Genomic DNA, 14,465 nt, shown 5'->3' with positions numbered 1-14,465 from the left:
TCTCTGTCCACTGCAAAGGCATGCCATCTGTGCCAATAGCGTTCCTCTCCGCTGCCTCTGCTGTGAATGCCTACGCTCAGTTACTCAAGTCACATGCAGGACGCCCTTTTGGCATGTAAAGTGGCACTGCCATGAGGCCGCCTTTGCCAACCATAACCATCCCAGCCAAGCAGCAGGGCCACTAGAGCAGCCGCCACAGTAAGGGCGCGTAACCACTGACGTCACTCCTCCGACTCAGCGCCCGCGCGCCACATTTTGCCACTTCCGTTGGAGGCGCGTCTCCCGTGACGTCACTTCCGCTCCGGGGCTGCCAGCTGGGAACCGGAGAAACAACAACAGCAGTACTGGTAAGACGCCGGAAGTGGCGGTCGGGAACCGGAAGATGGTTTCTTTACCGTGATGAGGACATATAAGCTGTATTGAGGGGAGAGTCTGTAGACCGGTGGGTGCGCTCCCTGGCGTGCTGGGACTACAAAGCTCAGCAGGATGCTCATCCTCCCTGCGCCAGTGATTTCATGACTGATGTGCAGCATATTGGACTCCCGCGCAGAGGGAGCTGTGTCCTGGCTGAGCTGATACATTGTAACGAACCACAGTGTCCGTGCACGACTCGGTCAGGATGGAGTAATGATCTACTGTATGTGCAGAACACCTGATGTGTTCTGATCCCTACTACACAGAACCTGGCAGGGGCTTCCCGGTGCCCAACCCCCGAGCAGCATGAATCAGAGCCCGGCCGCACGATTGTCGCCATGTATGTTTAGATATCAGACCTGGGACCATGGGGAGAAATGAGACTAGTCTGGCGCGGGCCCCAGGTGATTGACAGCTCTCTTACTATGTACATGACAGCTGTCAATCAGCTGTAGCCGACCAATGGCAGCACTAGACCGTCTGCTCCTATGGTCCCCAAAGTTATACATGGGTCTGATTCATGCTGTCTGTGCTTTGGGCAGTGGGCCCCAGGTGACAGGTTCCCTTTAAATAGACCCCAGCAAGTTTGAATCTCTGAAAGTCTAGTAATGCACTCCTTAGGATCAATGCCTTACCCCCAACTGCTGTATACATTGGCCACATAGGGATTGGGGGTCTCACAGTGACACACAGGCATTGGGAGTCATCTACAGTATGTATGGCCAACTGTAGGTGTTACAGACACCCACTATGGCCACACGGCCCTGTCTCACGTCTATGTTAAAAGGGTCTGATGCAAGGGATGGGACATTTATTGCATTATGATAGTATAACAGTCCCATTACTGGCACCTGTATTTATATGGATAACAGGGACTCTGACATGTGCTTTTTTTTAATGGAGTTGTGGATGTGTATGTGCAGTTTTCTCATTCATGTGAAAGCCACACAATTGCAGTGCAGATAAAGAAACTGGTAGCAGGTGGTCTCCCTGCTGGGGTCCCCTGATCTGTTGTTAGAAATTGAGATAAAACAAGATGGGACAATGATCCTGTACGTCCACATGGGGCCGATATTCAGAGAACAGTCTTGAAGAAAATCTTTTGCATATTACAGAACCCACATTGTGGATGAGAATTTAAGAAAACCCATCCATTTGCTGTAAAATGCAGTGGGATTTGACTTGCACAGTGAGTTTGGTATCTGCAATAAAGTCCAAAACAAAATCCACATAGTTTTGTGTGAATTTTGACACTGTTGTGGAAACTCCTTAACAAGTGGATGTACCCCTATTGTTAACACTGAGTGAGGGGTGATTGCCCACTCCAGCTAGACTGGTTGCAGCTCTTTGGGTTCTACATTTAGGAGGGGGCTTCTTCACCTTTTACATAATTTCCCTTTATAAGGCAGTTGTACTACATAGTAATGTTAATGACTGCAGCCTCTAGACTGGCTTTCCTTACTTGATAATATATATAATGGTCAGAATATTGCTGTGATATAGGCATCTATACTGTGTAATTTTGAGAGGTATTACAAGTTCCACATAAATACACTCCTCAACATTGAAATCGCAACACCAAGACGGAAAAGTCATGGATTAAGAAATTAACAGGATGGGTAGACATGGTAATGATATGCAAATGATGAAGAAATGGAAACAACATTTTCAAAACATCTTGATTTATTCAGAATCAAGTCTGAGCGCCACTTGCAGAAATGCCCTGACTTCGGGTGCATTCCCACGTTCAGGATTTGCTGGTGTTTTGACGCTGCGTATTTATTGTACAGCATAGTGGATGGGATTTGTAGAAATCCCATGTCCACTGTGTGTCTCTGTGCACCTGCGGACCACCCGCAAACACTGACATGCGGGCGCGCGCGACTTTCAGATTCGCAACTTGGCAATTTCTCTTGCGGATCCGCTAGTGGATCTTTCCCATAGACTTACATCAATGAGGAAAATCCGCATGTGTAAAAACGTAAAATGCATGTCCGCTAATTTGCATAATAGGTGTGGATATTTTGCAGTGTCACAACCGCAGCAAATCCTGAATGTGGGACGTACCCTTACACACCTTGTCTGCTATCGGTGAGATTATTAATGGTTGTCTGAGGAATTTTGACCGAAACATCACATGATTTATACACTATAAATTAGTTACACAATACAAGGATAACCAAGAGAGTAGATTCCTGGAGGTGATATAGATAAAGGGGTTTTCATACATTAATAGTATATATTAGTAATATTTCACCAAACAGGATTATGGACCAACGTAAACCAAGGGGACAGTCGGAAAAAACAGACCATAAAAAGGAGGGGAAAGGAAACCGACCATAAAGTCCCAGACATCAAATAAAGTGAAAAAATATAGATTTATTAATTACAAGTGACAAAAAATGGATAGCGAACAATATACATGATGATAAAATAAATATTAAAAAACATCTAAAAACAGGGACGCATATCCAGGTTATGTGTAGAATAATTCATGTTGGGAACAGACAAAGTAAAAAGTCTAATCGATGGACCACAAATTACATATACATATGTGTGTGTGTGTGTGCATACACGTGACTGTCACATGAAAATATACAGGAGGTAATATATAAAGTGCAAATGCGTATAATATCTCACTCTCTCCCCAGAAAAGTGTACAGAATTGTAATATATATCTCCCTCACTCTCTCCCAGATTGTGCAAAATTGCAAAGTATATATCTCACATTCAGAATACTTTGTCACCTGTAATTAATAAATATATATTTTTTCACTTTATTTGATGTCTGGGACATTATGGTCGGTTTCCTTTCCCCTCCTTTTTATACACTATAAATTAGACCAAATAATTAAAATATTTCTAGATTACTTATTTTGGAATGCCAGGTTTTTCTCTATATGGACGCAAATCATCAAGATACTGCTGCCCTCTCCCATTGTAATTGCCGTCTAATGACATCTTAGCTTTGTTTGATGGGTGACCAATTCAGAGACACTACAGGCCATGGTAACATGCTTAGACCACGCAGGTAGCTAGCAACATGGGGCATGGTGTTATGTTGAAAAATGACTTCTTCATGAAGCCCTCTTCATGGTGTTGCCCATGTAGTCTCCAGACCAATCCTTGGCTATCATTACATCCAAGACAAAAGCGGGACTGAATGCAGAAGAGGATAGACCTCCATTCTGGTCTCCATTACAGTTAGCCGTGGGGGTCAATGAAACACCTGTAGCTGGACATCAGGCTCATAGCCCAATGTTAGGCAAACACCTACAGGAGCATCTCACTAACTTTTTGATGATATTCTAATTTAATTTATTTCAGTTCTTCAATACAAAAAGTGAAACTCATATATTATATAGATTCATTACAAACAGAGTGATATATTTCAAGTGTTTATTTCTGTTAATGTTGATGATTATGGCTTACAGCCAATGAAGACACAAAAGTCATTATCTCAGTAAATTAGAATACTTTATAACAACAGCTTGAAAAATGTTTTTAAAATCTGAAATGTTGGCCTACTGAAATGTATGTTCAGTAAATGCACTCAATACTTGGTCGGGGCTCCTTTTGCATCAATTACTGCATCAATGCGGTGTGTCATGGAGGCGATCAGCCTGTGGCACCGCTGAGGTGTTATGGAAGCCCAGGTTGCTTTGATAGAAGCCTTCAGCTCGTCTGCATTGTTGGGTCTGGTGTCTCTCATCTTCCTTTTGACAATATCCCATAGATTCTCTATGGGGTTAAGGTCATGTTAGTTTGCTGGCCAATCAAGCTCAGTGATACTGTTGTTTTTAAACCAGGTATTGGTACTTTTGGCAGTGTGAACAGGTGCCAAGTCCTGCTGGAGAATGAAATTTCCATCTCCTAAAAGCTTGTCGGCAGAGAGAAGCATGAAGTGCTCTAAAATGTCCTGGTAGACGGCTGTGCTGACTTTGGTCTTGATAGAACACAGTGGACCTCCACCAGCAGATGACATGGCTCCCCAAACCATCACTGATTGTGGAAACTTCACACTAGACCTCAAGCAGCTTGGATTGTGGCCTCTCCATTCTTCCTCCAGACTCTGGGACCTTGATTTCCAAATGAAAATTGGAACTCTGTGACCTTGTGGAGTGTGTCAATGACTGCCTTCTGGACATCTGTCAAGTCAGCAGTCTTCCCCATGATTGTGGAGCCTACTGAAACAGACTAAGGGACCTTTTTAAATGCTTAGCAAGCCTTTGCAGGTGTCTTTTGTTAATTATTGTAATTTACTGAGATGATGACTTGTGTTTTCATTGGCTGTAAGCCATAATCATCAACATTAACAGAAATAAACACTTGAAATAGATCACTCTGTTTGTAATGACTCTATATAATATATGTGTTTCACTTTTTGTATTGAAGAACTGAAATAAATCAACATTTTGATGATATTCTAATGTACTGAGATGCACCTGTATGTTTGTATAGACATTGTTTGGCGTCTTAGGCTGGGTATGTGACGTCCAGTTTAGCTTGCAGTGTAGAATGAATCACTGTTTGCCATTCTTCGAATCTGACCTGGGCAACGTCATAAAGAGGCTTTTACGAGGTAACGCTATACTAGTCCTACTCCCAGGCCTATGGTGTGAGGTAGCAGAATGTACCGTAGCCAGATCTTTCTAGTCCTCATTCCAGGTGCATTAACAGTTCAGCATTACATTAATTTGATAGTGGAACCAGTGGTACTGCCATTTCTCCAAAGAGCCATTTTTCAACACAACGCTGGTTTCCAGCTACCATGGCCTGCAGCATCTCCAGACTTGTCTCCCACTGAGCATATCTGGGACATCATTGTTCGGCAATTGAAAAAGAAGCTGCCAGCAGCAGATATTAGCGATTTGTGTGCCCAGTGCATTCAGCATTGCAGAACATTCCTCAGACAACCATTAATAGCCTCATTGATAGCATGACAAGTCGTGTAAGGGTGGGGATTTGTGCTCCTGGTGCTCATACTGGATTTGTTACAATTTTACATAAATTACATATCATTAACATGGCTATCCATCCAGTGATTTTCATAACTCCACGACTTTTCCTTTGGTAGTGGTGAGTCCCGACAGTGTGCACATTACATACTGTTAGGATTCAGCAATCCGCAGCAATGTAAAGTAACTGCAGAAATATATGTGGAGCCTGCACAACGTCTTTAAATGCCCTTCAGAAAATGTCTGCATGTTCTGCTCCCTACTTGCTGTTTTCCTCTCTTCTTGCACATCCTTTCCCCCAGCATGCTGTGGACAGTCCTGTGCATTACTTGTAGTTGTGGGTTATATGATCTACCTTCTCTACCCTCATAGTGTTATGTCCTGGCCTGACCTTCTCGTTCTCTGACAATTATGTTTTTCTTCTCAGAATCTGAAGTCTTCTGACCAGGAAGTGCTCATCACTTTCCAGACAAAACCACTGACTGCTCAGCAATGACCAGGTGAAAATATGAGCAAGATAATTCTGAGAAATGTATTCTTCCCTAGTTAACCCCTCTGTGAGATCTATTGTATAAGTATGACAGAAGGATTTGTATGGAGCAGGTTGAGAAGCTAGGTCTGCTCCATACTCAGCGGATGTCGGCTGTGTTATACAAAAGCCACCATCGGTGCAAACTTTTTTAAGAGGACTAGAAACAAAAAAAATGAAAAATATTATAAAAAAAAATACCCTTTTCCCATTTGGTAAGAAAAAAATAAAACGTATTTGGTGTCTTTGCATCTGAACTGTTAAAATACGACCTTAGTTTCGGTCTGAGTGCTATCCAACAACACATCTCGTCACACTTGGACTAATGTTATTAATTGAGGCCGATTTAATGTCCAGTTTTGTTCCTCAGATCGATAATTCAACAATCGGATCGCACTCGGCTATTTAATTCTATGGGACTGTGAAAAATAATCGGACTGCACTTGGATGAAATCCAAGTGTGATTCAATTTTTACTGACTCACAGAATGGAGAAAGTTTTTCTTTTTTATTCTCCACATTTGAGAAAAACAGATCCGACTGTCATTGAGTGTGATTAGCATAATCGGACCTTTTTCTGATGATAAATGAAAAGGAGCCACTAAATACTACAACTTGTCCCACAAAAAGAGCAAGTTACAATTGTTGTCTGCCATTGGGGGAGAAAGGCAGGGTCTGTTTTTAATCCAGAAAGAGCGCCCCACTTGTCCATGGGCTGTTTGTAGTATTATAGTTCGACCTCACTTGCATACAAAAATGTTGAAAAGAAAAAAAATTGTGTTGTGTTATGAATGAAGATTTGTAGTCCTATTCATGTATAGTTTTTTTTAATTAGCTCCCCAGTGTCTCGTGTAGTGTATAACGGGAAGCGGCCTACGAGCAGCACACGCTCTCCGAGCAGCAGCGAGATCTTCACTCCAGCTCATGAGGAGAACGTGCGTTTTATATACGAAGGTAAGGAATCTGAGGCTATTAGAAAGTTCTCTTCTGTAAAACTAGCCGTAATTATTAGATAAATATTCTCAGGTCCTGTCATTTACCTTATCTGTGTGGAAGCAGTGTGATTGTTAGGGGAGACAAGAATCCAAGATGGCGGATTTCAACTTGGTCAATGCTTTATTCTCTGTTTAGATCAGCTCTCATTTCTCAGTTTAAAGGGACTTTGTTGGTAAGGTCAACCCCAAATCCGCATATATGGACATTCAGGTCTTTGAAAGGTAAATCCATCAACACCTTTATACCTTCTATTTGTTGTTGCATTCTTGAGAAATCAGCATTTTAATCCTTATGCAAATTATGTTTTAAGTGCTCTGGGCGTGACTGAGCACTCCCAAGCCTCTGCATCCCAAGATTGTTCCCTGGCCCGCACCAGCCTCTTTAGCTTGATTGATGTCTCACTGTCTGATTTCCTTGCCTGGCGCCCGAAATGACACGGACAGTGAACTATCAATCAAGCTAAAGAGGCTGATGCTGGGCAGGGAAAACAACCTGAGGAGGCAGAGGCTCGGGAAGTGCTCTGTCACACTTAAAGCACTTAAAGGAGTATTCCCATCTCCAAGATCCTATCCTAATATGTAGCAGGTGTAGTAGTAGTAATAATAATAATAATATTATTATTATTATTATTATTATTATTATTATTATTATTATTATTAATATTCGCAAACACCTCCAATTAAAAATGTAGTGTAGTTCTCGTGATTTGCTGTGTCGCTTACCCCATGTGCAGGGCATTGCAGTAGCTTAGGTATCCATGGTTATGACCTCTCATATAGTGACAGTTAGCTTTTAGTGGTCATAATCATGGATACGTAAGCTACTGCAATGCCTGCACATGAGGTAACCAACATAGCCAATCAGAAGAACTATACTAAATTTCTAATTGGAGGTATTTGGTAATACTATTATTATTACACCTACTACATATTGGGATATGATCTTGTAGAAGGGAATGCCTCTTTAATGCTTTATTTGCATGTGAATTAAAATGCTGATTCCTCGGAAATGCAGAACAAGATTGCAGATATAAAGGTGTTGATGGATTTATCTTTTAAAGACCTGCATGACCACCTATAATGATTGAGGGGTGGGGGGTTGATCTTACTGACAGATTCCCTTTAATGTTCTTTTTAACTGAATTTTATTTAAAGGGAGTCAGCCAGCAAAAAATAACCGTTCACACAAAGCACAGGCACTTGGTGCACCCTTGCAGTGGCCAAACAGTTCAGTGCACCTTCCCACCTGCTTGTTTCGCATAAGTCTCCATCTTTCTCTGTCTTACTGATCTCATCTGCTTGGTTTCAGCAGTCATTTTGTGCTTCCAGACTCCCTTTAAAAGATGTCTTCCCAGTAAAAACAGAAACAGCTGAGTGCTTTTTGTTTCTTGTCTTTGTCTCTTGGTCCTTTAGGTTTTGAGTGGAGGCACACTGCACATGTTTGGCCTTCACTCTAGTTTCATGTTTTTTAACTGCTGTTATGTGGGGGAACTAGGAACTTAGGATCCCCATTTTAATGATTATGGTAGTCCCATCAGTCCACTAGTTTATACTGTAGTATCTTTGTCTCCTTTGTGTTCTACAATCTTAGCGTGGCAGTGTGTGGAGCGGGACTTAAGAAACCAACTGTCTGGTGTGGACCGTGGACTTGTGGAAGAATATGTGGAGAAGCAGCCCAGCAACAACTTGAAATGTGAGTACTATCGGTGTAAAATGAAGAAACATTTTGTGAGATTATTTCAGTACACTATCAGAAAGACCCTAATAGTTACTAGCCTATGAAACAGACGAAGAAAAACCTCAAATCCAGGCTGTTTAACGCTCACGAGAGACAAGGCATGATCAAAGCGGGAGCTGTCTGTTTGCAAAGTGATGCTCATACGACAGCTTGCATCATAATGTATTAATATATAAAGTAACCTGTCGTATCCCCAAACACTATTAACCTGCAAATATTGGGTTAATTTGCAAATTTATAGCGTTCAAATTCTGTGTGGTCGCCGCATTGAAAGCCCAGCCACTGGGAAGAAATTTAAGTTTATTTTTCCCGGCAGCCTCTGGCTTTCAGTCACAGAGGCACTTCCAGCACGACTTCAGTCATTACTCAGTATATAGTGAGCAGCGGTTATAACCACACTCCGGCACTAACTGACAGCTGACTCAGCAGTGCATCAGTACAGAGCCGGCTGTCGGTCAGTGCAAGGGCGTTGTTATGACAGCCGCTCACTATGTACTGAGCGGTGACCAAAGCCGTGCCGGCACACATCTATAACTGAAAGCCGCAGCCTGCTGGGAGAAATAATGCTCATTTTCTCCCAGTAGCCGAGCTTTCAGTGACGTGACTGCATGGCGTCAGAATGCTATTAACCTGCAGATTAACCCCATAAGTGCAGGTTAATATCGTTTGGGCTCCTGATAGGCTCCCTATAAAACGGGTGGGCAATTAATTTTCCCAAGAGGCTAGATAGGAAATTAGAACTATTGTGGAGGGCTGAACTGATAAATTGAACTTAAGGCCGGGAACAGATGGACATATTAAAAAAATGGGCTAGTCGCATCTGTAAATTGCTGACAGGTGCCAGATCTGCCATTACATTGCATTATTCTATGGACCAGATTTTTTTCCATACAGACTTATCTGTTATGCCCCATTCTCACATCCTGATATTTCCGGTACTGGAAAAACAGAGTACCAGTGCTATCAGTGTCCGTGTGTACAATCCATGTGGTACCCGTCTGCACTATCCGTGTGACATGTACTGGAATAAAATGCAGAATAGAAATGACAGATGTCTAGTGGTTAAGCTGCGTGCCCACTTTGCGTTTTTCAAGCGTTTTTGCCACGGAATTTCTGCAGCGAAAACGCTTAAAAAACGCTTGGTAATACGAGCCCCATGGTCCCCAATGATAATCTGCATGTGCTGTGCACATGCTGCGGAAATTTCCACTGCGGATTATCATTGCGGAAAAATACGCAGCATGTCCATTAATTTTGCGTACACGCAGCGTAATCGCTGCCATTGGCTTGCATTGGACCGCGTGACATCCGCATCACTGCATCTGCACAAGCGAATATCACACGGATCAATGTGCGGATGGTACCCAGGTCTGGAGGAGAGGAGACTCTCATCCAGACCTGGGTACCATAGAAACTGTAAAAAAAAAAAAAAAAAAAAAAGAATTATACTTACCTTCCGATGTCCTCCCGGTATTTTCTCGCCTCCGTCTGGTCTGCTGTATGGGTCGCGGTATTGTGAAGGACCTGCCATGACGTCATTGAGTCATGTAACCTGTCACATGACTCAATGACTTCACCGCAGGTCCTTCACACCACCGCAAGAGACCGGACGCTGCAGAGAAAACACCGGGAGGACATCGGAAGGAGAGTATAATCTTTTTATTTATTTTTTTATCATTCGTTATTCTTTTTTTTTTTTTTTTTTTTTTTTTAAACTAACTTGGTCACACTATATAGTGTGAACAAGTTGACAAGCACTTTCCAAGTGATGCTAAAATTTCTTGGTAAAGTGCTTGATAACCCGCATGCGGAAATGCATGAAAAAACGCTTGACAAACGCTTCTACCTGGCAGGAAAAACGCATGTAAAATCCGCATGTACAATCCGCATGCATTTTTCCTGCCAGGGAGAAGCGGAAAAAATATGCAGCAATTCTGCACCGTGGGCACACAGCCTTAGATGTGCAAAGATATAGATAGACTCGGGTTCGATAGATAGAAAGATAGATAGGAGATATATAATTAGTGCTGTGCATGTGTAGTTTACTGTACATGTATTTAGCTAATAAATAAATGAGGAAAAAAATGACGTTGATCCCACGAAGCTCCGCCATAGTCCATGTTCCTCGAATCTGGTCCGGCATCTGTGAGTAGCAGTAAAGTTCCTGCTATTCACAGGTGCCGGGTACTGACTACACCTCTCCCTTACACTCTATTCATTCTATTCCCGTACGTGTCACACGGACGGCTCATGGATGTCCCACCTTATGTCATCTGTGTGCACGTGTGCGAGACAAATTGATGTCCATTTTTTTTCCAGCAGCACTGACATGTCCACGTGTGGGTCACACGGGTATGTGCGCAGACCCATAGATTATAATGGGTGTGAGTGCGTAAGTGTTTCCAGTACTTGTGAAAACTGTCACCACACGTACCGTAGACACTGACGTGTGAAGGGGGCCTCAGTGTGAAAAAGTATCCATGTACACAGTCATACTGGTTACAATGGGCACGCTGCAGTCATTCACTGAGCTCAGCGGCTGCCGATTTGCTACAGCCATCATGTGACATTATTCTTGTCACAGAACCCCGGCAGGGGACACAAGCCTCAGAGTGGCAGAATAGTGCCTGTATGGGACTGTACATGGGGTCGGTCGGTATGTGACCGTACAGGGGTCGTTATGTGATCGTACATGGGGTCTGTATGACTGTACAGGGGTCTGTATGTAAAGACGCTATAGCAGAAGGCATTCTGGACAAAATTACATCACAACCCCACAAATGCTATAATCAGTGCAAGGAAGAAGAATCAAAATAAGCCATTTAAGGCTACAGTCCCATGATGAGCTTTTGGTGATTTTTTTTTTGATGTTGCAGAATTTCTGCACCTATTATTTTACTTGTGTTTTTTTGACATGCCATTTTATCGTGTTTTTGACGCTGCAGTTTTTGTCTCTGGTGTGTCATTCTTTAAATAAAGCTGCCTTGTTTTTGCTACTTTGCTTTGAACTTTATTAACATATGTAGGTGCGGATTACATGAGTTTTATATCTGTGGACATTCCACATCTAATATAAGTGTATGGGAGGAAAATCTGCACAGAAAACTCAGCATACCCGCAAGAGAAATTGTCATGTTGTGGATTTGAAAAACCCTCGCAGTTTACACAGCGTAAAAAAGAAACCCAGTGGGCAGGAGACTTCTATAAATCCCATCCACTTTGCTGGAATTGTAAGACGCTGCTTTTTTGCCGCAGGGAGAACACAAAGCGTAAAAAATGCGATTAAAGCTCACCGTGGGAACGTAGCCTAAAGTATGGGACCTTTTCTGGGAACTTCATAATTTTTATTGTCAATTATATTTTGCCTTCTGTCTCTTCAGCTTTTAAGCCAGTTGATCTCAATGACCTGAAAAGAAGAAGCACACAAGACCCGAAAAAGTCATAATTTTATTATTCCTCTGCGACTGATTGATCCTTCCACTGGCACACTTTGGACTCAACTTTCATTCTCTTCCATTGCCCATTGATGACCTAAAAGGACAATTTGGGGACTGTACTGTGTGGACTCGGCAGAGTTGTCCTGCTCTTAATCCCTTTAAACCCCCTAGCCCTTAGCCCTTTCCTATCCCCATGTGTGTTTTACCATAAACCCTCCAAGCATCTGATACCCACATTCTCGTGGAGCGTTGCAAACCCTTTTAATTGAAGAACTGAATTTGCAGGTGGTATGTATTAATGCTGTTTTGCATTGTGCTATATGTGGGTTACTGCTCACCCCTGCACCAAGCTCTGCAAGATCGTCAGGCTATTAAACGGCTTATAACATGGTGTCCGACTTTTTGTCTGCATTATCATCCTCTCTAAATGAAATATAACCTTCCGCTAAATACCAGTCACTCCATACACCTATGATTGGTGGCGTAATACAATTGAGACTTTAAAGAGGACCATAAGGTGCAAGAGAGATGGGCTTTTTATTTAGTGCATCCAATATGCTAATTTTATGGGCTTTACCAAGGGGGTGTGGAATCAGGTTGCTGATTATGAGCGTGATCTTTTTAGCTTCTTGGCAGCACATCCTGTAAACCGGACATGTGCTGCCGAGAGCAATGACAGCTGATGCACAGAGAATGGTCTATTACTAATCATTCTGTGCACATCGCACCTGCAGTCGACCTATCTAAACGGACTATTAAATTACTGCCGATTAGCAAACATATAGCCGCAAATTGCATAGTGTAAACCCAGCCTAAGTTTAGTTTTACACCTAGTTAGAGATTGTTTCCTTTTATTGATGAGTTCATCACCACTCTCTTGGCCTTTGAGTTCCACTGTTTTCAGTGAGCACATTGGGGTCGTGGAATATAGTAACATTTTATAAATCTTACATCCCATTAATCAAAGGTTTCTGCGTTCCGGACAAAAATTTTCAGGGAGTGAAGTGTGTTAAATTTATAAGACCACATACTGTCCAGTTACATGCTCTGACCATTCCAGCGCTGCTGTGTGTGGTAACTACACACTATTTCTGCAACAAAATACTGTTTTTCTCCTGTTTGTTGCCCAGTGCAGACATAATCATAGTGAATACTGAGTCACTGTTTTATGCCCTGCAGCCCGACGCCGTGCACAGAACTGTGTATTAGTTATAAGTCGATGTCCTGAATAATACAAAGGTTTATCTAATGCTATGTGCGCATGTCAAAGCTGTAGCTCATGATAACACTGACGTCGATCGTGTGTGGAATGTGCTAATCTGTGCCCAGAAGATTACTTTCCGTCTGTGCAAATTTGGCGTAATTTTCCTGGCACAAGTGAAAAGTATTGGCAGTACTTCCCAATTCCTACTCCTGAATATTGAAATGTTGTCAAGAAAAGTAATGAAGATGGAAGAATTTGTCAACTTTCCTGCCTTACTGGTTTATATTAGATTCTCAAGACAGAGTGAGATTTGTATGGAGTAAAAAATTATATTAAGAATGCAAAAGAGTGTTGTTTGCATCTCAGCAAGTTCCTTATCCTCTATGTTTCCATATCCTGTTCTTAAAAGGGTTGTCCAGGCTTGAGATGAAAGTCTATGTGACTGCAGACTATGCCTATGTGACTGCAGACTTCTGAATCCTGACAGTGTGTGGTGTGCATGCTGTCAGGATTCTCCGGTGTCGCAGGCACATGCGGGCTGTCAGATGACCGCACGTACGCGATTTGCATCCTTCTCGTATTCCGTAGATGTGCCTGGTCTCTCTAAATGCATCTCTATTGAGAGGATGAGCACGTCTAGTCAGCACATGCATATTGCATCACTATTTCACACTAGGAACACTGGAGAATCCTGACAGTGTGCACATCAAACGCTGGCGGGATTCTGAAGTGTGCAGTAACAGAGTGACTGCAGACTTTCATCCCAAGCCTGGACAATCCTTTAAGTGTAATTTTTATTGCTGTCTTCATTCTTTACAATCTTTGATTTTTGCACTGAATAGTGTTTGATTGTGTAGGTCCCACTTGTGCTACCAAAAGAGCTCTGACTTGTAAGGACGTAAATATTACAAGACCTCTGAAGGTGTCCTGTTCTATCATACTTGAAGATGACAGCAGCACATTTTTAAAGGTTCTTTTGTTTCCTCTTTTGGAAAAGACCAAAAAAACAAAATTTGTTCTTTACTCGCCCTCACCGGCTCTAGCGCTGAGTCTCTTCCTCTGCTCCTGGTATCTGTTATAGTCTGCAGCGCTTGCGTCAGGTTGACAGCACTGCAGCCAATAACTGAGCTTGGCGGTTCAGCATGAGTAGATGCCATAAGCCACTCAAAACTGCTGAGCTCGCTGATTGGC

General features: G+C 42.5%; 1 protein-coding gene across 2 annotated transcripts; it reads left to right on the top strand.

Annotated features, from left to right (window-relative positions):
* Positions 1-228: 228 nt before the first annotated feature.
* On the top strand, positions 229-12,461 carry MCRIP1 (MAPK regulated corepressor interacting protein 1). Of its 2 annotated transcripts, none has more exons than XM_073681228.1 (5): positions 229-347; positions 5,800-5,872; positions 6,736-6,854; positions 8,487-8,588; positions 12,014-12,461. In XM_073681228.1, exons 2-5 carry the CDS (start codon positions 5,865-5,867, stop codon positions 12,076-12,078), a joined length of 294 nt encoding a protein of 97 aa, XP_073537329.1. In that variant the 5' UTR covers positions 229-347; positions 5,800-5,864; the 3' UTR covers positions 12,079-12,461. The 2 variants fall into 2 exon arrangements, with proteins under 2 accessions (XP_073537329.1, XP_073537330.1); XM_073681229.1 differs by having other exon boundaries at positions 324-442.
* The last annotated feature ends 2,004 nt before the right edge of the window (positions 12,462-14,465 follow it).

The sequence above is a fragment of the Phyllobates terribilis genome, unplaced genomic scaffold (assembly GCF_046119375.1).
Source record: "Phyllobates terribilis strain yellow unplaced genomic scaffold, ASM4611937v1 Scaffold_5__5_contigs__length_657084704, whole genome shotgun sequence".
Taxonomy (NCBI): domain Eukaryota; kingdom Metazoa; phylum Chordata; class Amphibia; order Anura; family Dendrobatidae; genus Phyllobates; species Phyllobates terribilis.
Note: the sequence above shows the minus strand (reverse complement) of the source record. Positions and strands in the feature narration are given on the sequence as shown.

Coding starts and splice junctions, on each gene's coding strand:
- MCRIP1 (XM_073681228.1), top strand. Junction 6,855..8,486: donor CGTGCGTTTTATATACGAAG/GTAAGGAATCTG, acceptor CTACAATCTTAG/CGTGGCAGTGTGTGGAGCGG. Junction 8,589..12,013: donor GCCCAGCAACAACTTGAAAT/GTGAGTACTATC, acceptor CTGTCTCTTCAG/CTTTTAAGCCAGTTGATCTC.